This window comes from Nanorana parkeri, unplaced genomic scaffold (genome assembly GCF_000935625.1).
Source record: "Nanorana parkeri isolate BGI_ZX_2015 unplaced genomic scaffold, ASM93562v1 scaffold251, whole genome shotgun sequence".
Lineage (NCBI taxonomy): Eukaryota > Metazoa > Chordata > Amphibia > Anura > Dicroglossidae > Nanorana > Nanorana parkeri.
The window spans coordinates 426,439-454,147 of record NW_017306519.1 but is presented as its reverse complement, the minus strand read 5'-3'; the positions used below and the strand labels follow the sequence as shown (position 1 = coordinate 454,147).

The window sequence follows — 27,709 nt, the reverse complement described above, 5'->3', positions numbered from 1 at the left end:
ACTGTGAAAAGCCAGTGCCAGGACAGCCTTGCCTAAACTAGTAGGCTAGTGCAAGGAGAGCGTTCATGTTTAGGGCACAAGCTCTGCCAAAAGATATTGTATATGCAGGCCTATCAACTTTTCTCGGATGTTTAAACTGGCAGAACTATGAAACTTCTCTCCTAGAATGAACAGTCTGCAAAAGGCTCTGCAAAGCTACATGGTTCAGCTCTTTTGATCAACATTAGCTAATCTGCATTCTATAGATTTACTCAATAAGCGGATGCCAGGGGATTATCTCCTGATTAGAAGTTACTGATAGTAGACATTAATGTAAAACACACTCACATAAGTACAATATGCAAACTTATACATTATGGGAAAGCAGTGATGATTCTCAGTAACCCACAGTAACCAATTGGATTTGAGTATACTAAAATTAGTTCACTAAAAGATTAATCCTGATTAGTTGCCGTAGGTCAATGCATTTTTGCAGCCTTATTTGCCTTTATGAATAGATCCAAAGATGTAACAGTCCACACTATGATAACTGTAAATTTTGGTAGCTGTAGATTTGTATTTTGTGGCAGTAAAAGCATTGAGATTGTTGAACTGCAAGACAATCAATCTAAGCAAACCTATTTAGAACACACTTGCAAGTGATACAATCAGTCTGAAGTATTGCTTGAGGTAACTGGGCCATGGATGTATGTGATACTGCACTCAAAATATTTTTAACAATAGATCTGTGACTGTTCATTATGGGTGTTTTATATACATTGTAGATCTCATTCAGGCAATGCATGTTGGAATAGCATGAGAAACCCCCTGGTACCTGTTCGTTTCCCACAGTGACTTTTCTGCTGCACTAGGATAACGTATGAATGTTGCACACATATGGTGCATGGACTGTGCCCTTTGTTATGTAGAAAAGTGGATGGTTCCAGCACACACATCAGCCAAGATGTAAGTGTCGTGGTAGAACTGGTTAAAGAAATGATGGGCAAACCCTTGATTGCCCATTGTTCTTGATGTGACAATTATCCATGCATGGTCAGCAATTGCATAAAGAAATGATCCATACTTGTTCAGATTGCTGTATTCATCCTTGGCAGTGCGTTTGGTGATAGGCCGGCTATCGTAGCGACCTTCGCTGGTGATGGCACAGACAATGCAGGTGTATTCAGTGTTTGGGGTAAGGCGGCGGGCTGTATAGGAACGCTCTGTACCAAGGTACACTGACTTCCCATTCATGCTCAGTTCATAGTTGAAAAATCTACCAATAGGATCTTTGGGGACTTCCCATGTGATAAACAATTCACTCCGACCTATAACGTACACTGTCAGTCTGTCTGGAGCTTGATTGCCTCTGTCCAATGTCCTTGTTACCAATGTGACCTTTGGGCTCTGGTCTCTGGTATTGCAGGCGCAAACACTGAATGTATAACTAGTGGAAGGAGACAGACCTGTCACAATACAGGTGTGGTCAGTTGTGGTCTCCACCAGGAAGTCCTCTCGATACACTGCATAATATTTAACGTATGTGCTGGAGTCTAGTGGTGGGTTCCAGCTTAGCTTCACCTTGGTGGCTGTGCGACCTACAGCTTGAAATTCTGCTGGGCATCCAGGCAATGGCTCCATCACTGTCACAGTGGTGATGGGACTGTCTGGACTACGATCCCCTTCTGTTTCCATGACTAGTTTAAGATGGTGCTGTCCAGGTTTGCAGTGTGGGATAACATAGGAGAAAGAAGGTCCCTGGTAGAGGAGTGTATCGCCATCAAAGAGACTGCAGAGAAAACAAATGGATGTGATTTGTTGACTACATTACTTTTTATTATAAAGAAATCTAACTTTAATTACTTTGGACTTATTTGCAAAGGAAAAGGTCAGGATAGCAAATTAAAGGGAAAAGAAAAAGCAATAAGAGGAGAGCAGACAATAGAGAAAGGAAAGGAAAAGAGAAAGGAACAGGAAGGGAAAGAAAGAAAAAGTAAAAAGGAAGGGGAAGAAATTGGAGAAAAAATAAGGAAATAGAAAACAAAGAAGGAAAGGAAAGGAAAATGAAAACAGGAAGGAAGGGAAGAGGGATGGAAAAGATATTAAAAAGAGACGAAAAAGGGAGCAAAGGAACTGGGAAGGAAAGGAAATTAAAAGAAGGAAACAAGAAGAAAAGGAAGGGAAAAGAGAATAAAAGTGAAGGAAAGGAAGCAGAAAGGCAAGGAATAGGGAAGGAAAAGAAAGGTAAAGTGAGGTAAAGTACATACTGATTCACAGTAGACCAAACTGCCTCAAGATGACCTTAACAATTTTGATGGAATCATCTAGCATCTGGTCTATCCATTGTACACAGTAGCTCTGTCTGACATCTTTGCTGGGAATCACAGGAATGAATGAGCAAGTTTGGAAACTATTACCCACCTATACGTGATGGGAAGTCCGCTTCGGGGATTATATTCCTGCCAAACCACCATTACAGAGCCAGACTCCAGGATCTTTGCTATAGGAGCAGCAGGCCGAGGGAGGCGTTGGAGGTTATGTAAAGTCATCTCCACTTCTTCCAACAACTCCGTTCCAGCTGTATGTGATGCTGCAACATTCTGATTCACAAATATTAATGATGTACTGACGTATAATGGATATAGCAGGAGATAAGAACAAAGCAAGAGGCCAGAAATACCTGCTACAAACAAGACACAAGACTTTATTGTAAAGGAGTGCAGTGTTTACCTGCTAATAAGCCCATAAAAATTCAGGTCTTATACAGTTACTATATATTGGGGATCTAGGCCTGTAACAGTCTTCTTCTCCAGAGTTTTCCTAGGTTATGTAATGGTCAATCTTTCTTACTCCAACAGTGCTGCAGAAACAACTCATCTCCTATGATAGACTGGAAACTCTGCTGTAATCGACAGCAGCCAGAAGCAGCACTAGATGATGCATTTTATTACCTTATTATTGATTGATAACTATGCTAGTTCATAGATAACTATGCTGCACAGAGTCTTCCCCATCAAACTGCCTTTGCCTGGCTTATTTCTGCTGGAATCTGGACTTATAGTCAGTCTGTCAATCAAAGTTTTTGTCTGGAATGGCGCTCATATGGCAGCCATGGGTCAAAAGACTGCCTCATTTGAATTGTGTTCACCTGAAGATGGCCAGATCATGATGTGAGTCCATAGGTTGTGTCAGCATTTACGAATCACATTCATTTTGAGTTAAGAAAAAATACTAAAACTAATGTTTTGCCATGAATAAAATGACTGCTGCTCACTCATATGACCTACAGCAATGTGGGTATTTCACACCTTTATTTTTTTATTTAGCCTTTACTTGTCCATAAAACACTTTTTGATACCCATCAGACAGCCAATTACTTGAACATTTCTTCAATGTCTGGTTTGCAGTCGCTGCCTTTCACTGATACCATCACCTCTCCCTTTCAAAGCAACCATAGTTACCATCTCCAATGTGACAGGTCCTCCATTACTCACAAAGTAGTCTTACCCAGAATCCCCAGTGACAGCAGAATTGCCAGTAAAATATTTATGGGGCATTTCTCCATGGTGTCCATAGACACTGGAGGGGGGAAGGGGTGGGTGGTGGGCCATTTACACACCCTCTACTAATGTCACTCTACCAGAAAAGGAATGCACAAAGTACACTGGTCTGGGATGATGGATTTCCAGTCATTAATGGTTGACTAACCGAGACACAAGCCGAGATCTCATTGATGGCAAATATTTCTAGTTCAACCAACTGCAACCTTTCAGGTTCTGATTAATGACGGCAATAGCTGCTTCTACTTGAAGAAAGGTTATGACTTCTATATAAAGCAAATATTATCAGTCTGCCTATTTTGGTGATAGTTACATGATATGTGTGGACAGCAGGGTACACACTGTAAAATTGATATAATATTGTATTACAAAAATCTGCTAGTAACATCTTAGTATTTATCCATTTATGTGTAATTTAAAGTTAATGCCCAGCCAAAACATTTTTAAGCTTTGGATAGAGTAAGGAAGGATTAGAACCCCTCCCGGAATTTACATTTTAGCTGGAGATTTCCACTCACTTACTATCACAGTTTCCCTTGAAGGGAAATTAAATTAAAATCTCAAATAGAAACACAAAGAGAATATATATTTAAAGTAGAGTAGAGGAAGCCTAGCACACGCGTCGTGTGTTTTTTAATGCTGTCTGAGTGTCTGTTGCAGATTTTTCTTCAATTCCTGTTTGCTGGAACCATTATGACTGTGAGAGTAATGGAGGGTGAGTCTCTTTAAAGGAGCCCTCGTTAGCAGTAAAAACATAGCAGTTTTCCAAACCTAAAGCAGAACGCCAGCCAAAAATAATATAGAAATGATAAAATAAAGCCAGCTTATGCAGCTTTAATCCAGAGATTTCCACCACAGTACTTTTTTCTGCCACTAGATGCTCTCAGTCTGATGGCCAATACCTTTCAACCCACTTTCTCTGAGCCCAGGTTGTCCTGGACCCACTGCAGCCTGTGACTGGACAGTCAAAGGAGAAGAAGCACAGTGATGAGTGACATGTCTCTGCTACCCTGTTTCTTTTCCAATCAACATTCGTTTTGTCAGCATATGAACTTATTGGCTCCTTGTACTGCTTCCCCCTCTCACACTACAGCCCTGCAGAACAGGGTCTGCAAGAAACTAATACCAGGTCAAATTCAGGAAATGTTTAATGATGTATTAATGATTACAGAGCTGCATTCATTTATGTCTTTTATATCTGCCTAGAGTTCAGTAGCACTCTCTTTCAGCACAGGGTTCTGTCAGGATGCTTGCCCTGCAGCACTGAGGTCCTAGGCTTAAAAACCTTTTAAATTACTAGATTGTAAACTCTCACGAGCAAAGCTGGATATCCATTTATGTAATCTTGTTATATATATCAAGATTATATATCCATTATAATTTTGTAGCTGTAAAGTGTAGCAATCTCTTACCTTAAGGACTGCCTCCAGAGAAGAATGCTGACGAAGTCGCACTACACCAGAGGGATACTTGGATAGGATTTTTATGGTTCTGCAAATAAGAAAAACGTTTGACAGTCAAACTTTCACAAAACAGAGCACTGTGGCCATCATTTTATTGAGTTAAATGTATCTGATATCAAATGTGGCTGCTTGTTAACCGTACATTTATTTGGTGGACTCTGTGTCCATGTTTGACTAGTTACTACACACAATATGGTTTAAAGTCCATATACTGTACATAACTGTGCTTTGTGACCTCCCATATCTGTTTAAAGCCCAGTTCCAGCCAAAAATGTTTTTTAGCTTTGAATAGAATTGCAAAAGGCTAAAACCTCAGTCAAGATTGTATTGCTGTCTGTGTCCCTAAGTGAGAGTCAACAGATTTGATGCCACAAACAACGCAGTTATCAAAGCAGCCAGGCACCTAAGATATGGTTAGTGTTGAAAACAGTGCTAGTCAGTGCTGCCACTCCTATTCATAGAAAGAGCTCTTGTCTCTCCATAGGCAGCATTTTAACCTTGTTTCTAGAAGCACTAAACACAAACGCCCCCCACCCACCACCACCAGAACTGGAACACAACTACTTACATAGCTGCAAACCAGCAGGACTCCTGTTCTACAGATTGCACAAGGTGACAGAGGGTATCCAAAACGTGGGGAAAGCATTCGCTTTTTAGGACATGCTGGTGGCCAGCCTGGCTTGTAGCTAGGCAAGTGAGGGCAAAACAGGCATTCCGACTCCCTCCGGCATCTCCTCCAGACATCATGGCATTTAGTGCAGAGACCTGGATTTATCAAGGGATGAACATAACTTTATGAATCAACATACAGATAGGGCAAGTATGATAGCATTTCTGTACTCACTGTAAAATCATTTCCTTAGAAGTCTATTGAGGCATAGAGGAAGTATTTAACCTTTGGGTTATATTGCTGCCTACAGGAATTCTGGACACTGGCAAACAAAAAAGAAATGTAGGGCAGCCCAGGAAAACCTTTCCTACTACTAACATGCCTCAGTTTTGTAATGAAGCAGTACTGAAAGCATGACTATAAACACAAACAAAAGAGAATTGAGGACTGCTTGCAATGCAAAGAGCCATCTGAAGGACCTTACTCCCAATGCTGGCATCATAGGAGGCTAGAATTTCCACCTGATAGAACTTGAGACAAAGTGTGACCAGAAGTCCAGGTGGCAGCCTTGCAAATCTTGGAAACAGTTGTTGCTTAAAAGCCCAAGAAGCACTCACAGATCTAGAAGCGTGTGCCTTGACAGGAAAGGGTGGAACCCGGTCCTTGTGAATATAAGCTTGCATAATGGTCTGCCTAAGCCACCTAGACAAGTGCATCTTCTACTGTATTAGTAAGAGCCTTGTTAAAGCATGACACTGCCAGATCCACACTACAAATAGGCCACTTCTGCACAAAATCCTCACCAAACGGGTATAAGGCTAATAAGTGCTTGAGGGCAGCAAACAACTTTGAATGATTCTTCCAATCTCCACATAGAAAGAGTTAGAAAACCTGGTGCAAAGTAATAGCCTTTGCAGCCTTAGGAGTCTTAAATGACCTAAGATTAAAAACAGCAACAGACTGATTCTCTAGTATCAAAGTTTTGCAAACTGCATTTATAAGAGCCCAAATAATCGCCTTTTTTTCGGAGTAATAGCAGTAGACTGCGACTCCTCAGGGATAAGGTCATTAGTCATGGACTGGAGTCAGACAGTCTCTGATTGCTCAGCTGCCATTAAGGCCTCATGCACATGGACATTTGGGGAATCCCAGGTGGGTTCATACAGATGCATCCACTGTAACCGTTCAAGTAAAGGACTGGGTGACAGCAGCCCCATCTGTCTGTGGAAGTCCGCATGTATTCATACATAGAATGATTACCTGCGGATCGGGACAGGTGAGCAGGTTCTTGCCGCAGGAATCCCCAGATGCCCGTGTGCATGTAGCCTAAGGCTTGGGGAAAGTCAGATAAAGAATCTCTGGGAGAGGGTGAGGGAGCATGCTTGTGGAATCTGTGATCAGAGTCAGCAAATAACTGGGTGATTTGGGCCATAAATTCTTGCATGCCTGTGGTAAAAATTTCAGCAAAAAGGGCTGTAGGTCACTGCAGGCAGAAAACAGTAACGGATCGAGGATCAAAGTTATACCTGGCTCTTGCAAGAAGGAACCAGCAACAGGGAGATGCTTCGTCAATGCTGTATGGCAAGAAAAAGAGCGCAGAGTGCGCACATAACATTCCCTCCAGCAGATGACGTTAATGCTCGAACAGCCTACTCACTAAGGTCCTTTTCAGATGGCGCCTTCAGTTCTGATCCGCACAGATCCCCTGCTGATTGGAACGGATGTCACTGTTTTGACATCCATGTCCATCCAGTTTTTTCCTCCATCTTCCCTTACTGGACTCATGTTGGTCTATGTGGAGTCGGATGTAAATGGACACTTGTCCATTTACATCAGATTACCTCTCATCTGGCACAGTCAGGTCTGTTGAAAAGGAACTCTGACCTGTTTGTTTTTCCAGACCTGGATGGAGTTGGGGTAACTGGATGTGAACGAACACACATCTGTTTACATCCGACAGCCCATAGATTAACCTCAAGCTTCCGATCAGATCCATAATAAAACTGACAGGTGGACCTGATCGGAATGCTCATGTACAAAGGGCCTAACTGAGTCTTCAGGGTTTGTCACGATCCTGGAAAAGCATGCTATGGACTTTTGTTTTATGCTTTTTGTATTTCACATGCTTTGACTCTGATTCATCTTTATCAGTCCTGTTTAGTTTCCTTTGTTGTATTTGTCAAACACTAAATAAAACAAAGATTCAACCATAACTGAGACTTTAGAGACAGCAGAAGTGCTGAGGTAATGCCAGGAAAGTGATTTGCAGTTCACTTAATACCTATTACTAGAACTGAGTCTGAAAAATGCTCCACATGGAACCCAGGACTCCATAAGCCAGGCTCAGGACATTAGCTACATACTACATACACAGAGGCAAGCTCCAGCAGTGACATTGAGAAGAATCTTACTTTAAAATAAAATCAAAGAATAAAAAAGTTCCTGACAAAAAAATAGGTTATTTGTTTAACACAGCAGTGCTGAGGAAAAAACACCTATCCTCTTAGTACACTAGCAAAAAATGAGGTATGCTGGTAGAAGGAGGGGTTATCCTGGGCTGGCCAGGATTTGGTTTTGCCAGTGTCCAGTTCTCCTGTACTTGGCAGTATAACATGAAGGTTAAAGACTTCCTGTGTCCATCAATGGACAAGAAAAAAATACAGTATACAGCTGTGATTTCACCTTTTAAAGTGACTCATATGTAATTCATTGAGTATTTATTTATTTGTTTCAAAAGAAAAGTATTACTAATTGCAGTACAATAATTCTGAGCTTATTTAAATATATAGCTACATTAGTACAGGTGCTTCCCCAAGTGGCTCGAGCGCCTGACAGTGGAATCAGCATTCTAGCTGAATGACAGCTGTATGACAAACTGAATAACTGCTGAATTACTTTTCTTTGCAGTTTTCTCTGCAAAGTATGAGGTTACTACTAATTGATAAATGGGAACCCTTCCTCCGTTCAGTCTGCTCACCATCCTGTCAGCTTCCGGCAGGCTCATCACCTGTCTCCTCCCAGGGTCAGAGTCACACAGACGTCCCAGAGTAAATGCTGCATTCAGTCCACAGCCTGTAAAAGAACAGAAACATCAAGCAAATCAGAGATAAAAGATGAAAGGATACCTGTCATTAGAGAAACACATAGGATAACATAAGAAACACTCAAGCAAAGAGAAAATAAGTCAGATGGAAGTCACACCACTGTAAAGACACACGCATGGCTGTGCTAAGCATACATGTTCATGAAAAAGATAAGGATTTCTATCTAATCATCCTTCTTTTTTCTTCCCTTCCCTCCCACCAGCAGTATTTGTGGCCACACTCAGACATTAGGTTCATCACCTGATCTGCCCAAAAAGGTTAGAACAAGGGTGGGCAACTCCAGCTGTTGTGGAACTACAAGTCCCATGAGGTATTGCAAGACTGACAGTTACAGGCATGTCTTCCAAACGCAAAGGCATGTTGGGATTTGTAGGTATAGCACAGCTGGAGGGCCAGAATTGCCCTCCCCTGGGTTAGACTATGCAACATCATATTGCTGGTCTTTAAATCTCTTTGATGACACTCCAGCTCACCTGCTTCATCTACATGTAGTGATGTAATGATTTTCCTCAATATCATGTCCGATTTTGGGTGATTCAGAAGTCGGGAGCAGCCTTCGTGGCACATAGAGATGCGTGCAAGCACCAGGGCACAGTTACTGGATGTCCAATCACTGGGGGAGTCCAGGAGGTTCGTTATATTTTCAATGATGAAGTCAGAATCTGGAGAGGAGAGCAGCCATCGCCTCCCACTGCCATTCTCCGCCTAGGAGGACAGGGGACAAACAACAACTAAATGGGTATATTTAGAAAAATACCACCCTAATGTATAAATCTATATGACAAAAACTTACCCCAATTTCCTGTCCCCATTGGAAGATTTACTCTCACCTCCTGTTCCAGAGACAATTGTATAGTTTAGGACAGTGGTTCTCAGCCTGTGTAACCTCAGGACCCACATTTGTCCTTGATCATTCAGTCGTGACCCAAGTTGCACTGCAATGGAACACACGGCAGTGTGGGCTGCTGTGCTGGAGCTCCATCCATATGTGCATTGCTTGCACAGCTCCTATGTGCGCCTGTAGAGATGCCGGGAGCCAGAATGTGATGTCACTCCAGTCCAGGCAACTCTACAGGACATGCAAGGGAGCTAAAAGCAATGCATGTATGGATGAACTCCCTCGCGGCCATACCCTCAGCCCACCCCACCTCAAGTACACACTAGGCGCTGGGCAGAATATTTTGAATGGCTGCTCAGTGTAAGAATGGACACTACTGCACTAGGGGAAGGCTGAGGAGCCTCTCAGCTAGAAAAGTGGAAGGCATGCGGCGACCCACTGAACACGGGGTCGTGACCCACTTTTGGGTCACGACCCACCAGTTGAGAACCAAGGGTTTCGGATTTCCTACTATTTTCCTAATGGTTATCAGGACAAACAGAGCAGGGGAATTACTCCAGCAGGGGCATCGACAGCTATGAAACCTGACAGGGGGTCTAACCCCCTCCCTGCTCTATCAAAATGTAAAAAAAAGATATGTTTAGAATGATGCACTTTAAAAAATTCCACGTCAGAAAAAAGATTCTTCCTACATGCTTGAACATTTCTTTTGGATATTAATGGTTATATTAATGCATGCATTGCCATGCACTGGAAAGTGTTGTATTAAAGCTGAACCTTAGGCATATATAAAAAAAGCAAAGTATTGCAGCTCTGTATTCACTAATATGTATTTAATCCGTGCATTTAGCTGTTTGCCTGGGATTCAGATTGAGATCAGAACCCAGAGGAAATAAAATCTTAGGCCTCATTTACACTGCCGCGAATATACGCGCGTATATGTGCGTACGCGTGTATTGTACCATATGCAGCATATGCAAATAAATGGCCCCATACACATAGCTGCGTATGGAGCCGTATATTTGCATAGCGTAAAAATGCGCAAAAACTGAATGGAACCGAGATGCGTCCGGGCAGCTTATTTCTGCGTATTTTACGCGCATATACGCGTGTTTGTGTGCGTATACGCATGTATGCACGTACAGTTCATTAAAATTTCTATTACGAATGATGCATTGTGGGATTACATATAGTGCACGCATATACGCACATAAGCGCGTTTATATAAGCGCGTATATGCGTATACATACGCGCATGTACGCGTATATACACAATTTACAATTTTGCTCTTGTGTTGTGTGTGAATGAGGCCTTAGCCTTTGCAGTCGGGCTACCCCTGCACTGCAAGGGTTAAGTGCTCATTTTGCCTAAGGAGCTAATATAACAAAGTTATACTGACCCAAACCGCAAGGAAGGGGGGCGGGCTCTTCAGACTTCTCTGCCTACAGATTCCCAGGAAGTAAATCCGGCCCTGACAGGGAGATAAGGGTGTATGGCCATTACACATCTCTCTGCCTGGCTCTTACCACCCTGAGATGCTCTGGCCAGAAAGGGGGTGGCAGGAACATTGCAAACTTTGTGCAATAGAGCAGCCATGCCGCTCTGCCTGGCGCCCCCCTCCCCCCCATGTGACCCAAAGAGATGCCACCTGAGGCAATGGCTTCAAGCTGCATCATTATAGGGATGATCCTGTATGTAGTTGTTAAACTCACCTTAAGTTCTTGAAAGTGTAACTGCACCCTTCATTTTATGTACTAAATACAATATAAACACATTACACTGTACCACCCCTTCTTTTTCTTCTCCTATATAGCATTGCTTGTCACTTAACTGTTACCAAATGTGTGCACACTTGCCAGTTGCTGACACAATTCAGTGTGGAACTTAGTGTTAAAATTAACCTTCCTAACCAGGCAGAGGCAGCATGTCCTTTAAGCATCATTTGTGAAAAGGTAAAAGGCTCTCTGTAAATCACCTTAGCTTTACAAGTTAATTTTGGACAGTGTGAGATTGAGTAAAGAGTGAGTGTGAACCAGCATGCAGTTATCACATGGTGCCATGGCTTGCCAACGCAGGTACAATCACCTTTGAATGTCACTACTGTAAACACGCTGTGCCAGCAACAAAAGGAATGACATTTAGTTTTTTGTTGTTGTTCCTTTACTCTACAAAGCCCAGTTGGGTTTTTATTGGCAGGCCCGACTCTGTAACTGGTAACATAATCTTCCCTCAGAGCCGCCAACCGTTAATTATACCCGCTGCCAAAACAAACATGAAATGGCACTTTCTCAAAACGATGATCAGGCTTTGACAGAAAAGATCACCTGTCACCTACACAATAGAGGGCTTGGCAGATTACAACTAAATCACATTTTATTGTCAGGGATGTACATTAGAGGCAACATGGCAGGTGAAACAATCACATACTCAGTGTGTGTGTGTGATGTTGTTGTGATGTGTACTTTATTTTGTAACCCAGAATCCTTTGCACAATATTTTTGTCCCCGATGAGACTACAGATCAGAAGGCTTGTGTGCTGGGACACGGTGATTGGCTGCTCAGGCCCCACGTGTTGCATTGTGGGGAGGCAGGTGACATGTCAAGCGTGCATCCTTTAAAGCAGGGGTAGCCAGACTCCCGCCCTCCAGCTGTGTTGGAACTACAAATCCCATGAGGCATTGCAAGGTTCTCACAGCAACAGACATGACTCCCCATTGAGATGTATCATGGGATTTGTAGTTTCACCACAGCAGGAGGGTCGGAGTTTGGCTACCGCTGCTTTAAAGCAACCGTCTGCTTAGAGGAAAGGGCAGCAGGATGGCTTTAGTGCCCCCATCCCTATCAACACAGAACCACCTTTCCTTCTCTCTGTCACCATTCCAATCAACTGTTCCATTTTACTTCCAGGTAAAGCTGAGCTTGTAACTTACTCTGCTTAACAACGCTGCTGCTTGCTGATTGTCCCAGCACTGTCACATGGGGGCAGGGAGAGTCCTCAGCCTTGCATAACCTCCAAGGAAAGTGACTTGGAGCTTGTACAGGTTCACTTTAAGGGCCTGTTCACATGATTTTCAGGTCCTGATCAGGTCCGGATCAGGTGCGGATCTGCAGACGCGGTGCTACTCATGCAGTGAGTTTTTGACGCGTTTTTGATGCGTTTTCGGTCCGGATGCTGACAGTTCTTTTCTTTTTTTTCAAGCCGTGGGGCCGTCAGTATGCATTCCTCTGAGGTCACTTCCGCCCCCTCTCGTAACATTTACTTCCCTTTGTGTATGTAAAGCTGGTAATCAGACAATTATCACATGTTTGCAGGCATGTTGATGGTGCTGGCTACAGCAATCTGCAGAGAACAAGCTCGCAGGAGACGTCGTTATTGGGTACACCGGGACTCCAAGGGTCAGTTCTGGAGTTTATATGAGGATTTGCGAGCTCACCTGGATACATTTTTTTCCTTTGCTCGTATGTCCATGGGAAGGTAATGGGCATGTTCAAAATGTTTGCAGTTCGTGTCTTTACCTCTACCCCAACCTGTCTGTCTATCTCCCACTCTGTCTGTCTATCTCTATGTAGAATAAAAAATGTTTTGCTTAGCTGCATTGCGTTCCGTTTTCGTTGCGTTTTTGCCACGTTCGTGCGTTTCCTGACCGGACAAAATGTGACATAACCTGAACACCTGAGAACTGTAGCCCATAAAACACATAGGGATACATTGGGATGCATTTTTAGTGCAGGAGCGTACGGATCAGGTCAGCACAGAAAACGGACGTCGTGTGGACAGGCCCTAAGACTGAAATTATACATTAAAATGTAACTTGAGGGTGATGAAAACAACGCATGGCCAGGTCACAGTCACATTCTGGAGTGCTGTGTAAAATATGGAGATCTCCCCACAATTAGAAGAACATCACCAAGTGAACTTGTCAATCTTACATCAATAAAGGAACTCCAGCAAAACCTTTTATTTTTGTTAGTTTGTACTTATTGAGGAAGATTTAGACACACTCTCTGATATCTGCTTCCTAGTTGTGGACAGTCCCCTCACATCACATGTGGTCACTAAGTAAAGGAAAATCTCTCCAACTGGACATCAATAACATCTTAAGCGCCCATTCACACCACATCCAGATCATCTCCAGACCAGACCAGATTGTTTCAAGACCCAAAATGCATCCATGTGCTATTTCTGGCCTTTGTTCACACCAGTTCAGTCCGTTCCAGACCAGACCAGAAAAATACTGTATGTCTCATTTTTTCTGGTCTGGAATGCACTGGAACTGCGGACAGGTTCACACCATTTTCCAGACCAGATCTGGTCCAGAAAATGGTGTGAACCTACCCTGAGAGAGGACACCTCAGTGGTTGATAACAGCTAACTTTTATAGATGGGTTGAATGGGTAATGATATGAAGGAGAGTTGAGGTTGAACGAGAGTTGAGATGAAGTGTGCACCCCTTATCCCCGTGAAGGCAGAAGTAAAGTTCACCAATAAGATAGCTGCAGGTATATTACAGAGTAGAAATTTAATACATTCTGCTTTGATTAGCTAAAACAGTGACTAGACACCAGTTTTCAGGGACAACCACTCACCAGCGTTCCCAGGGCTCCAGCAGCATTCATAACAGCTTCTGCATCATTCCATAACAGTATAGCCCCCAGTCTCCCCAGCAGATCCCATTCTGATGCTCCTTCTGCTAGATCCACCAGCATTTCAGCCACCGCAGGGTCTTCTGCCACTGTCCCCAGAATATAGGCAATGTTACTACATAACCTGCAACCAATGGAAATGTGTGACATTACTCAGAATACTATCAGATGCAATACTATGCTCACTCAATGCTACACGCAGTACTTAGGGCAACCATTTATCTGTAGGCTATCCCCACCCTTTGGCCAGACATATGTCCATCACACTCAACTGAAAGAAACCAATCCGTAGAAATCCTAGCTGATCCAGAAAAAGGCAAAAAGTCTTATAAACTTTAGCTACCTTTACAATCCTTCCTTACTCCTAGAGGCAGTCAGTTTGGGGTATGGAATTCCAGACAGCGGGAGAGGCTCTGGAGAAGTCCTGAAGTCGAGCATGGAAGGAGGTGATGAGGTAGCTAGAAAGTAGGAGATCTTGGATGGAGCGGAGGAGACAGTGTGGGTGATATATATTGACATGAGGTTGGTGATGTAGCTGGAGGAAGAGCTGTAGATGGCTTTGTATGTTGCTCTTATTATTTTTAATTTAATACATCGGGCTATTGTAATCCAGTTAAGGGATTGGCATAGGGAGGGGCGGAAACTGAATGCTTGGTTTAATCATGGAAGACTAAAGGAGGGATCACCATTGTTAAGGTAGGCCAACAAGAAGGGAGTTGCAACAGTCAAGGCAAGAGATGACAAGGGAATGAGCTTTGCAGTTTTATTGGTTAAGAAGGGGCCAGGTGAAGGCCGCAAGATTTGCAAAATGTTTGGATGTGGGGCCCAAAGGAGAGGTCAGAGTCCAGGATTGCACCTAGCACCCTGGCATGAGTGAAGGGGCTCATAGTTGTGCTATTGATCTTGATAGAGAAGTCGGGGAGTTGACACAGGGAGGGAGGAAATATCATGAGCAATTACACAGCTCAGTCTTGAGTAAGTACTACTCCCCTAAAGCACCCATTGGATTTTGTAGTGAATTGTTCCATCATCATAAAGGGCCGGATCTGATTTTAGCACACTGGCAGTGTTTGCTGGATAACATTAGCAACTCACTAATTGCTTTCAATTAAATGCATACAATTGATCTTCATATCTGTCTAAAAATATATCTTTTGGTAGGGTCTTTAACCCTTTATGTAGTACACCCCATCTAAATGGCCATGGCACTCAGGTGTCAAGCAGACCTTGTCTTCGCCCCTTCCCCTCCCCTCCTCACACACACCTATCTTCCCTCATGGTACAGAGAGGAAATGCGAACAGTAAACAGCCCCGTCCCAGCAGTTGCTGGGGAAACAATTCCAACCAAACGGAGGCTTGTGGAGCCAGCAATGGAACAATGCCAGGAGCACACGTGGATGGCAAAACCAACCTGGGGCAGGACTTGTAAACAAGCTGATAAATAGCAGCAGTGTTTTCAGAACGACCGCAAGGATACAGTCAGAGGCGCTAATCCCTCTCAATACAAAACAAAAGCAAATGGGGGGGCGCAGGCAAGAAGTAGTTAAAGTGTATGTAAAGCCAACATTTGTTTTTAGTTTGTCAGGTTGTTGCTGTCTCTTTGAAGCTAGGGAATATCATCTCTCAATCATTCTTGCAGTTAGTGTCCAGGGACAAATATGTGTCCGTAACGGCAGCTAATCGCTGGATGTGCACACAGCCATGGATGGCTCATTGCTTTGTAAAAGCTTCTTGGCCGCAGCTATTCACAAACACCTATCCTTCCTGCTGCAGGAATCCTCTGATTCTTGCCACCGGAATTTGCAATAAACCCCTAAACGTGAATGGAGCTTTAGACAGTTGTCACCTGAACACGCTTTCTCATTAAAAGGTGTACTCTCACCTCCAGTCCCTGTGGCAACATACCTGAACTGGAAAGTGAGCTGAATAAGGCTGACCATACACCTATAGATTATCTGCTGATTCTCTATGGTCAGATGGAAAAAGTGCAACAGATTCCTCCATCTACGCTAAACTGTGTAGATGGAGGAATCTCCCACTGGGCCAAGCTTCAGTATCTTGCTAGTCGGCCCCGCTGGCTCTCAAAATATCTGAACAATGCCTGCAACCAATCAGATTGTTCAGATATTTTGAGAGCCAGCAGGCCGACTAGCATGCTGAAGCTTGGCCCAGTGGGAGAGTCCTCCATTCACACAGTTTAGTGTAGATGGAGGAATCTGTTGAACTTTTTCCATCTGACCATAGAAAATCTGCATACAGTATAAGGCCTTGGTTCTCAACCGGTGGGTTGTGACCCAAAAGTGGGTCGCGACCCCATGTTCAGTGGGTCCCCATGTGCCTTCCACTTTTCTAGGTTAATAGGCTCCTCAGCCTCCCCCTAGCGCAGCACTGTCAGTTCTCAAACCAAGCAGCCATTCAAAATATGCTGCCCGGCGCCGACTGTCAGCTTGAGGTGGGATGGGCTGGGGCTATGGCCGCGAGGGAGCTCCATCCATACATGCATTGCTTACAGCTCCCTCGTCTGCCCTGTAGAGGTGCCTGGACCGGAGTGACGTCACATTCTGTCTCCCGGCACCTCTACAGGGCACGCAAGGGAGCTATACAAGCAATGCATGTATGGATGGAGCTCCATCACAGCACAGCAGCCCACACTGGACCCCACGTTGAGGATCCACTCCAGTTCTCGTAAGGTAGGGAGACTGGGGTGATTTTTTAAATTATTTTTTTCTTGGAGTGCGTATGGGTGTGAGAATGTTTGTGAGATTGTGTCTGTGGTTGTGTGTGTCTATCAGTGTTTTTGAGGGCCAGTTCACACTAGTACAGTGCGTTGATCACATGCTCTGGTGTGAGAGGTGCATTGCATTGCCATTCATTCAAATGGCACCCCAAACGCATCTCCCACCCACAGTTCTATTGCCTGCATCGGTACCGCAATGCCATGCGTTCCATTGCAACTTGGGTCACGACCTAATGACCAAGGACAAATGTGGGTCCTGAGGTCACACAGGTTGAGAACCTCTGGTATAAGGTATATGGCCAGATTTAGAGAATTTTTCCAAATCAGCTTTTTTGTCCTAGATTGTTCTCTCCTCCTGCCTCCTCCAAGCTCTTCATACTTTTGGAAATAACCCTGTTGATCTTCCCTGCGGGTACATAGACTGCAATAGAAAGTTGATTGGAATAATAAGCTTTTCACACTATCCAAAACTATAAAAGAAGTTCTGACTTGACATCCACAGATTTTCATAAAATGGTTCCTAAATAGTCAAAAAGAACAGATGGGCATGCTTGTGTGATCCCAACCGCCTTTTTATGTCTTCTGCCCTAGTTTCTGATCTAAAGCTACACTCTGCCTCATCAGCGCTCCTGTTATAGGGTATCTTAAGCATACTTTCTTTGTCAGGTTTTAGGGATCTCCCTGTCCCCATTAGGGAGTTTCACCTCAGTTGTCACTAGAATAGAAAGTGAGAGGAAATCTAATGGGGACATCAGGGTGGCAGTTGTCTAAGAGGGGATTTGTCCTCACTGTCTGCTGTGTCTCTGGATAGGCAGCAAAAGAAACCCAAAACTGACAGCTTTTAACCAATACTTAGGCAAAAACAAAAAAAAAGTTTGGGCTGTAGCTATACTTTAAAGCTGAACTCTAGGTAAACAGCAAAGTAAAACAGATGGAATAAATATATTGGAGCTGTTTGATTTGTACTTCAGTCCAGAAGGCAGGAGACCTGATTTTTCTTTGTTGCCATTTAGTAACACTTACTGGTCTTGTCCCTCCCCACGCTTGTGACTGGACAATGAAAGGGGAAGCAGCAGACCGATGGGCTCATCTCTATGTCACTCTGCTCTCTTCTCCCATCAGCAAGTTAATTGTTATTACATGAACTGATTGCTTGTATGCTTCTCTCTCTATTTGCTGTGCAGGAAATACCAGGTTTTGCATTTAAAAAATGCATTTAATGGTCTATTAAAAAATGCAGAGACACATTATTTGTGTCTTTTATATCTGCTTAGAGTTCAGCTTTAATGGGAACTCACTAAGTACTATGTATACTTTTTGTATTAAATGGCTACATAGCATATCCCAATATAAAAATAAAAAAGTTATTGCAGACCTTTTTACTAAAAATAGTTACTGTAAGGCTGGATCCCCACTCATGCACTGCGGTTACGCATGTGCATTTAATTCATCTGCCTAACGCACCAAAAAAGGTGCTTACTCTATTTTTTCTATTGCAGTGCACCGCAATGAATGGAAAGGCATTACTGTGCATTGTGGTGCTCTACAACACAAGTGCGTTCAGATGCCATTAAAGGAGAATTATGGGGTGAGTGAAATCCACTCATCCCCATAATTCAAGCCGATTTGTGACACTAAAGCTGTCACAGGTAGGCTCTATTGATTGGGAAGTCAGCAAACACATGCCACCGATCGCTGACTTTCTGATCCTCTCCCAGCAGAGAGCAGTGACTGTCAGTCACCGCTCCCTACAGGGATTCCCCCCTCCCCTCACCGTTTCTCCAGCACTGACTGGAAGAACGGGCGGGGAGGGGTGGGCACAGCTTGCTCTGCTGCTGGAGAGGCAGAGCCAGCTGTCAATCAGCCAGGGGTGGATCTCCGCAGTATTGTCGGGATCTGTCCCAGCTGCGGCATGACTCTGTGCTCTCAGTATACAGCAGGCAATAGCCCGCTATATACTGAGTTTTGGGTCACTGGAAGACATTAGTATATGTCCTCCTGTGACCCTGAAGAGAACTATGGCAAAAAAGGGTTAGGCCATAGTTCTCCTTTAAGACTCAATGGCACCGCAGTGTACAATGCACGGTTTTGGGTGTTGCGTTAACACACACGTTATGCCACTGCTGTTGGTAAAATATAAAACTTATCGTTTTGCAGGTTGACCTTTTAAGCCACCATGACGGCCTGGTAAGCGGCTCCCTATTGGCCCACAGTGTTTGTCCCTATAGTCCTGCTGTTTACCCTACAATTTATTTAAGCTCTGGTTGCCGAGGATCTGTCATGCTTCTTAAGGGATGTGTTTGCTCTGCGGACAGATCATGTTCAGACAGTCTATTATGCCATGATCCCAGGCCGATACCTTCCTGCCGCAACTGAACGTGGATCCACCTTGTGTACACTCCACCCGGAGTCTCCCCAATGTGTGTATTTGGAGGACAGCCTCTGTTAATAAGACTCTCAATGTACTTTCCATGTTTAACAGGTTTAAGCCATAATTCTCAGTAATCCCTTTTAAATCATGTCAAGTTGACTGGAACTTGGAACAAGAGGCTTAAGTATTCAGGAACATGTGCAGGTCTTAAAGGGGCGCTCCACTCCAAGAACTTACACTCAGGGGGTGAAGTGAGTCTGGCCTGTTATTAGAACTCATTTCCGCACCCCTTTTTGTGACCTGCACCTCTTAATGTGCTCTGTTGATGATATCTAATGAATCCCTGCTTGTGTGTCTCTCTGCCTGCACAAGGTCAGACTCATAGTAGAGATGCTAATTTAAAGTGAACCAGTCAGTAGAGAAACACAGGGGCTGCCACTGCTGACCTCCTACTGAAAATGCTATTTACATGCAGGGCTGTCCCTAGCATTTTCTCCGCCTGAGGTGGTGGAGTTATGTGGGCCAGTGGTGCATGCTAACCGGGGAAGGAAGACGGGGGGGTGTGCGTCCCGATCAGCTACTGCCAACCAGTGAACTCACTGGTTGCCAGGAGCTGAGCGGGGGACGTCCCAGGTTGCCCGGCTCTTAGCAACCTGGAACGTTCTGGCCAGAAAGGGGGGCAGCAGGCACATGGGGCCCTGCCTGCCACCCCCTCCCTCCACATGACCCAAAGAGATGCTGCCTCATCATAGGGACAGCCCTGTTACATGAATGTGTCTGGCTTTAATACACTGACTTCGAACAAGTATAGAGGGCAGGAAAATAAATGAAAAATCAAATATACTATCTGCACTCTTGTTTCAGGTCAGTGACTATTAAAGCCCAGGGGTCATCATGGCAGCCAGGCAACTGCAGCTAAGGCAGCCTCCATGATTCTTTAATGCCAGGTTCCCTTTAAGTTCTCAGGTAAGTGTCCATTCAGATGAGTCACACTACCTAATCGGTGTAACTAAGTGAAGTTGTCAGGATAGCAATATGGCTGCTGCCATTGCCAAATTGTTTTGAAAGGTGCCTATGATATGGACTATACCTAACCGGCCTAAAATGGTCATCCTGATAAATATCTAAAACATGTCCCTGACCCCTAGAATGTTGGATCTCAGCTCTCACATGTAATTATATATAACTACCTGTCAGGAAAACCGCACACAGCAGATGGCGTGCGCTCGGCGTGACCCGCAGTGTCAGGCCGGGCCGTGCACTTTCACACAGACGTCCATGCGCGTGCGTGCGCGCATCTGCGACGTTTATCCCAGATTCGACGGACCGTGTCGAGGAATTCCATTCCTCCAGATATTGAGCTCAGAGAGCAGGATGGTTTGTTTTTTCGGGGTGAGAAAATGTTTGTTTTACCACCTGTTACCGAAGTCCTCATCCAGGCACTCGTGCCCCGCTGTGCCCCAGAGTACCTGTCTTCTCTATCAGGCCTTCTGGGACCAGAGTTGCAAGAGAGGGGCCGCCCTCGTCATCTCAAGCTCCATCAGGTACGTGACAGTAGTACTCAGCCATCCGGAGCTTGAAAGGGCGGTCTTCTTTATCATGGAGGATCTATGTCAGCAGATTTCGGCTCTCGTCATCTCAAGCTCCATCAGGTACGTGACACTACCTAGGGAAATGGAAATACTTTTTTGCGGAGATGGAACTTGTTTTTTCATAAGGGTATCTGTTTTATATTATGAGGTGCAGCGTATATTTCTGTATATGTCAACATTTGTATGTTCACAACATGTAGGAAAGTTTTTTTTTCTTGTTTTGCAATAAATGGGCCATCACAGAGTGGTATGGGGAGGAGGTGGGTTCTCACTCCCCACACATTATCATTGTATTACCATCAGTAAGAACGATGCATGTCTTGGAATGGATATGGCTATTAAATATTACACCTATACCGGCCATATGTGATAGGTTTATTGCTGTTTTATAGCATCCGATTGAGGGGGATTGTCCATTTGGGTCCTTATGCTCGCCCAACAGTCAACCTTATTGATATGATGTTCCTTGTTGACAATTTCAATGCCTCACTTAATTCCTGATGAAGCAAAACGCACATCTGTGAAACGCGTCAAGTGAACCCCATCGAATCACCTGCTTCTATGAACTATTGAAAAACATACCCTGGAATATGGATTGAAATTTATAAGGGTTGGATTATATTTAGTGCAGTGAAAGGTTGATGGGACTAAGGAGAGGCATGTGGAACTCCAGTGAGCCATTTATTCATCAAATCGTACATGACATGTTTTTTTTTTTAAAAGTTGTGGACTACATGAATAAAAATACTTTTTGTATTTCGCTATATACTGTACATGTCTATGTGTGAGTATCTTAAGTGCGGTCAGTGTTGCTGAGGTATTAATGTTTACCAATAAAAAATGTAAAAGAAAAAAATCTAAAACACAACTACTAAGGGCTCAAACTATCACGTAAACATTAACAACACATGTGCTAAATACATGCAGTTAAAGGAGAACTGCAGCGAGCCAAATAAAACCAAGTTGTATACATCAACTGGTAACATTGCCAAATTATTTGTAAGTCTTTCATGTACTCTTGTGATTTATATTTTTCTAATTCTGCCAGACTATAGCTAGAGGGTGACACTTCTCAATGCATTGTGTCTCTGCCCTGCCTACTACTAAGCTCAGGAGGGGGCTCAACTCTGGCTCTTCAGCTGTGTAATCCCAACATGCCCCTGCCTCTGGGAGTCATGCCTGTAACTATCAGAGTCTTGCAATGCTTCATAGGACTTGTAGTTCCACAACAGCTAGAGGGCCGGAGTTGCCCACCCCTGATCCTAACCAGTAGACTCTAAAGGTACATCACTCCACTAGTGAGCGCCTCCTCCTGATCTCCTCTTCCTTTAAGTTAATAATTTCTTCTGCCTCCAGCCCCCAGGGATTAAAATATATTAGACCAGCATGTGATCATGGAACTAATGCCATTTTTTCGTTTTAGATGAAGTATGGAAGGGTTAGAAATGCGGTCAGGTTTCCATTGCTGTATATATGCCCACTGGGGAGATTCATCTTCTCTGTTTGTCTTGGAGGCCATTGTCCCTGGGACTAATAGTGGAGGAAAATCCTGATTTTGAGTTGTCACCGGAACGTAAGTAAAGGCGAAAATCTTCTAACTGAGATACTTATTCTGGTGACAGGTGTCTCATGGTAGCCATACATGTAACCATCTGATTAAAAGTCTTTTAATTATTGAAAAGACATATACTGGGTCTTCTACTGAATTAGATCAAACCTGCTGAAATTATTAGGATCGGTCTGTGTGGAAAATGTTCTCACAATGATATGATTGTTACGCATATAGCACCTCGAACGACCTTTTCATTTGTTTATACTTATTTAAACGATTGCCTTATAGGAATGGAATGAATCGATTAGGGCTTATACTGCTATTTCCAATATTACTTTTGATCGACTTCGATTATATGGGCCGAACACATCTTGTGATTCAATTTTTGTGATGGTGGTTAATCGGTGGTCAGATCGTAACCTTTTTTTCCCAGTCACCAAATCGATCAAAATTATGATCGTATATACAGGTATATAGTATATGCTCCACCATAAGAGAGGATTTGCTTTACTTTAGAGAGGCTTCCTCTAACTTCCGGTTGTGTTTCTGAGACAGAAAGAGATGAAAATTGCATGTGACAAAGATATGAAAAAAGGGCCTTAGATTTTCTTTCATGAAACGATAGTTTCATTGGTAAATTGGCGGCTGGAGTATGCCCAGCTCTGCTTTATCTATGATTTTCTATAGGTGAGAATACAATGGAGTAGGTTTCTTACCGGACATTGGGTGTCTCCAGCTGGCTGCATAAAGCGGCTAAGTATTGACTACACCTCGTGTCTTTCACCAAATTCTCCACCAGTTCCTCACAGCGACTCTGCACCTCACTCATCAGATATTCTACACATTGCTGCACCTCCTGGCGAGATGGGGAGAGAAGCTGCGGCAATATACTCTCCATGGCAGGGGCAGCGACCGCCAGCTCCTCCGTCACCATGAGGACACTGCAAGATTAAATAGATTCTGGTGAAATGTGAAAATAAAAAGGACATCATAACTTCACATACCTATGTTCAATGCAACATAATAACAAAGTGAAACCTATTGAGATTGTCAATGATCAGCATTGGTTGGCTGAACTCGATGGACTTGAGTCTTTTTTCAACCCGACTCACTATGTAACTATGTAGCAATAATCATTTTTCTATCAATTGCTCTTCCCAGGATTTCCAACGCTTCCACCATCCAGGCATTGTAATCCTTGAGAAAGAGGTCAGGGGTCAGGACCCCAACATGTTAGGATAAGACATGACCTTTCCTCAGCCTGGCTTGCTGCCATTGCGCTGGGATGTGTAATTCTCTATTTTGTACATCACATGTTTGTATTTTAGTTCTCTGTACACACACATATTTGCACAGTTTTCATGAAGTCTTTTTGTGTTGTTATGTGCTGGACACAAGGATCATACCCAGGCTCATGTTGTGATTATATTGTTTCTATTCTACTCTGTGTCTTTTGCATATTTTGATCATAATAAATGAGATATAATGAAAACATTGTGGTTGGGATTTGTTATTCTTGTACTGTTTTTATTGGTATTACAAATAAACATTTAATACAGAGTGCACCCATTACATGTCATCTATGTCATCAAGCTATGTGACAGAAACATGGAGTAGACGTGTGACAGAAACATGGAGTAGACGTGTGACAGAAACATGGAGTAGATGCGTGACAGAAACATGGAGGAGACCTGTGACAGAAACATGGAGGAGACCTGTGACAGAAACATGGAGGAGACCTGTGACAGAAACATGGAGGGGACGTGTGACAGAAACATGGAGGGGGACTTGTGATTGAAACATGGAGGGGGACATGTGACAGAAACATGGAGGGGGACATGTGACAGAAACATGGAGGGGGACATGTGACAGAAACATGGAGGGGGACATGTGACAGAAACATGGAGGGGGACATGTGACAGAAACATGGAGGGGGACATGTGACAGAAACATGGAGGGGGACATGTGACAGAAACATGGAGGGGGACATGTGATTGAAACATGGAGGGGGACATGTGACAGAAACATGGAGGGGGACATGTGACAGAAACATGGAGGGGGACATGTGACAGAAACATGGAGGGGGACATGTGACAGAAACATGGAGGGGATGTGTGACAGAAACATGGAGGGGACCTGTGACAGAAACATGGAGGAGACCTGTGACAGAAACATGGAGGGCATGTGTAATAGAAACATGTACTGTTTTTATTAGTATTACAAATATACATTTAATACAGAGTGCACCCATTACATGTCATCTATGTCATCAAGCTATGTGACATAAACATGGAGTAGACGTGTGACAGAAACATGGAGTAGATGTGTGACAGAAACATGGAGGAGACCTGTGACAAAAACATGGAGGAGACCTGTGACAGAAACTGGGAGGGCATGTGTGATAGTAACATGGAGGGGACGTGTGACAGAAACACGGAGGGGGACTTGTGACAGAAACATGGAGGTCACATGCGACAGAAACATGGAGGAGATGTGTAAAAGAAACTTGAAGGGGTTGTGTGACAAACACATGGAAGGAAGCTTGTGATATAGACATGGAGGGGGTAGATGGTAGAGGGACTATGAGACATTGAGGAACTGTGAGACGTGGAGGGACTATGAGAGGCATGGAGGGAGTGTAAGACATAAAGAGACTGACTTATAGAGTCATGCAGCTATTTTATATGACAAACATGGAGGGATGTGTGATATAAGCACTGTGATAAGCAGCCAAGAAGTGAAGCCTCTCAAACCCTTCCACCCATTCCATGAGGTAAATGTCTTCTGCTCCAACACCCCCAGCCTTCTGACCACAATCACTGGACTTATCCCAATATTCATGTTAATGTACTATATGGACTGACTCATAATGGGGGGTCTGGTGCTTGTATGTGGGGGGTTGTTTCTGGAAGCTCAGTAAACTGTTCTCCATACCACATATTTTCCATTGGCACCCCATCTACAGAGACAGCAGGGACCAGCAGAGACTGTGACACGGAGACATGCAGACTTCACCACAGAGAATTTCCAGAAGAGGGAGGATAGACATGAGGAATGCATGGGACCAACACTTAAATTCTGGGAGTTACATACTGACAGGTATGCGACAGGGACGCATATTAGAGGTGAGGTATTCAGGGACTGTGTGTGTGACATACCGGGAGAAATCTCAGAGCTTGGACGGTAATTTCCTAGTTTGAAGTCAAATCAACCTTTGCTTCAATTCATTTTTTATAATCCTGCAAACAACAGAGTCAATTTACACGGGAATGCATGCAACCCTTCCATCATGTTATTCCTCACTTTTTTTCCAGCTCACTACACCCATGCCCTTTTACACCATACTGCAAAGCAGAGAAAAGGCATGCATGTTTACGTGTGTTAACATGCATGTTGCATTACCTTTTTATGTGCATTTTCATGTATTTTAATGTCATCCGTGGTTGAGCATTTTTCAATTCTTTTTCCCGGAAGGGAAAATAATTACTAATTTGTTTCAGTTGATGTATGTTGCATTTACATACGTTCATGTGCATTGCATTAAAATACAACTCCCTGCAACGCACATCAGCACAGTGTTGTAGTATGCACAGCGCACATAGAAAACCATTGCACTTGCAGTGACCTGTGTTGATCCAATGTTGAAAAATGCAGGTCACTGCACATGGTGTGTATGAGCCCTAAAGATTCTATGGCATCTGTTGAATTTGCCAGATACATGTTATAGGAAATGCTGCCGTCACCTGAAAATGCTATTTATCTGGCTGGCAGCGGACACTTTTGAGTTGCAGCTTTTCTGTACTTTCCAAGTTCAAGAATCTATTTATTCTGCACTATTGCACATGAAATACACAGAGAGGTGCCACATAGTTACTTAAACAGCTCAGAGAAATTTTAAGTATGATAAGAAGAATAAGAATGGAGAAGAGACCTCCGCACTGACACAGCTGGAGAGGTACAGGGAGAGCATGGAAGGGATGCAGTGTTGATGGATGGACAGAGGTCACATCACCTGTATATGGGTGTTCTGCTCCTGTGTTGTGCAGTTCTCCGCAGTCAGTCTGTGTGTTTATCTGGGTTCAGAGGGATAAATTAGTTTTCTGTATCCCTCTCCAATCAACACAGTGTGCTCCCTCCTCCAGCCACTCCTGTTACTGTGTATCCAGATTGCAACACAAATACTAGAGATCCCTCCTCCCCAGGAGCCAGCCAGGGCAGACAGACATTAGCAGCTAGAGGACATGCTACCTCTGCACAGCCTGAATCCTCAGCACTGTCTCCTTTCATTGTGCCCTCATCTGGTCACTGCCTCCTTTCTCTGTATTGTTCTTATCTCTTGTCTGAACTGTCTCCTCACCCTCTAGAATGGAGCAAATCTGCCCGGGTTACCCTGACGATTCTGTGAATGTTGTGTGAAATTTCGGCAAACCCAGACTTAGCAGCAAATCCCAGTTAAATCTATATGGGCAAATCCGGAGCAATTTGTAGGGCTAATGAGCAAACTATTGTCAAAAAGGCCATGGGGGACATGTACCAATGCCAGAAAATACGTTAAATAATACCATACAGCAGAGCAAGGGTCTTTTCATTCAGCTTCCAGGGCAACATTGAAAATACACAAATCCTCTTAGGGATGCCTTATGTGACACTATGGAACACTGATTTTTACAGACAGCCTCAGCGAATGGCAGCACATATTTGGCTTTTGAATTTGTTTTTTTGTTCGTTTAGCTTACATGCAGCAGCTGCACAAAAGTTTGATTCATTTCAGCTTGAAAAAAAGGCTTTTTCTGGGTGGTTTTAGCAGTGACATATGATTTTTCATCACACATCACCAGGCTTGCTTTAACCGGCAGACAGAAATTGCCCAGTAGTTCTCAGAGGCTTTCCCTGTTCTTGCTGATACAAATGTGCCCTGCCACTGACCACCTTCTATCAAACTCTCAGGATTAAGAGACCATAGATGGCCAGGAGTAGGACAGTTTGAATGTGGGGGGAATTAGATAACATTACTAGAGGCACAGCGCACAGGCTGGTGTATTACTACAAGTACAGATGATGTACATCTGTACTTGTAAAACTGCTTCCCTTCTCTAAACCATTCTTCTATTTCCCCACTGCTTCCCTTCTCTAAACCATCCTCCTATTTCCCCACTGCTTCCTTCTCTAAACCATCCTTCTATTTCCCCACTGTTTCCTTTCTCTAAACCATCTTCTTATTTCCCCACTGCTTCCCTTCTCTAAACCATCCTCCTGCTT

At 43.7% G+C, this 27,709-nt stretch overlaps 1 protein-coding gene across 1 annotated transcript; it reads right to left on the bottom strand.

Annotated features, from left to right (window-relative positions):
• Positions 1–900: 900 nt before the first annotated feature.
• Positions 901–26,487, bottom strand: LOC108787240. The gene is made up of 9 exons (XM_018556738.1): positions 26,463–26,487; positions 23,167–23,391; positions 14,142–14,322; positions 9,190–9,421; positions 8,590–8,684; positions 5,571–5,767; positions 4,952–5,030; positions 2,401–2,579; positions 901–1,768 (listed from the first exon to the last, which is right to left on the bottom strand). The coding sequence occupies exons 2-9, from the start codon at positions 23,382–23,384 to the stop codon at positions 901–903; spliced, it is 2,049 nt and encodes a 682-aa protein (XP_018412240.1). The 5' UTR covers positions 23,385–23,391; positions 26,463–26,487.
• Positions 26,488–27,709: the final 1,222 nt, after the last annotated feature.

What these genes read in the sequence shown, in the direction of transcription:
- LOC108787240 (XM_018556738.1), bottom strand. Translation starts at nt 23,384, where the DNA reads ATGGTGACGGAGGAGCTGGCGGTCGCTGCCCCTGCCATGGAGAGTATA. An exon ending in ACTACATGTAGATGAAGCAG is followed by an intron (nt 8,685 to 9,189) that starts GTGAGCTGGAGT and finishes GTTCTTTTACAG; the next exon opens with GCTGTGGACTGAATGCAGCA. An exon ending in TGCCGGAAGCTGACAGGATG is followed by an intron (nt 5,768 to 8,589) that starts GTGAGCAGACTG and finishes TGATAAATCCAG; the next exon opens with GTCTCTGCACTAAATGCCAT.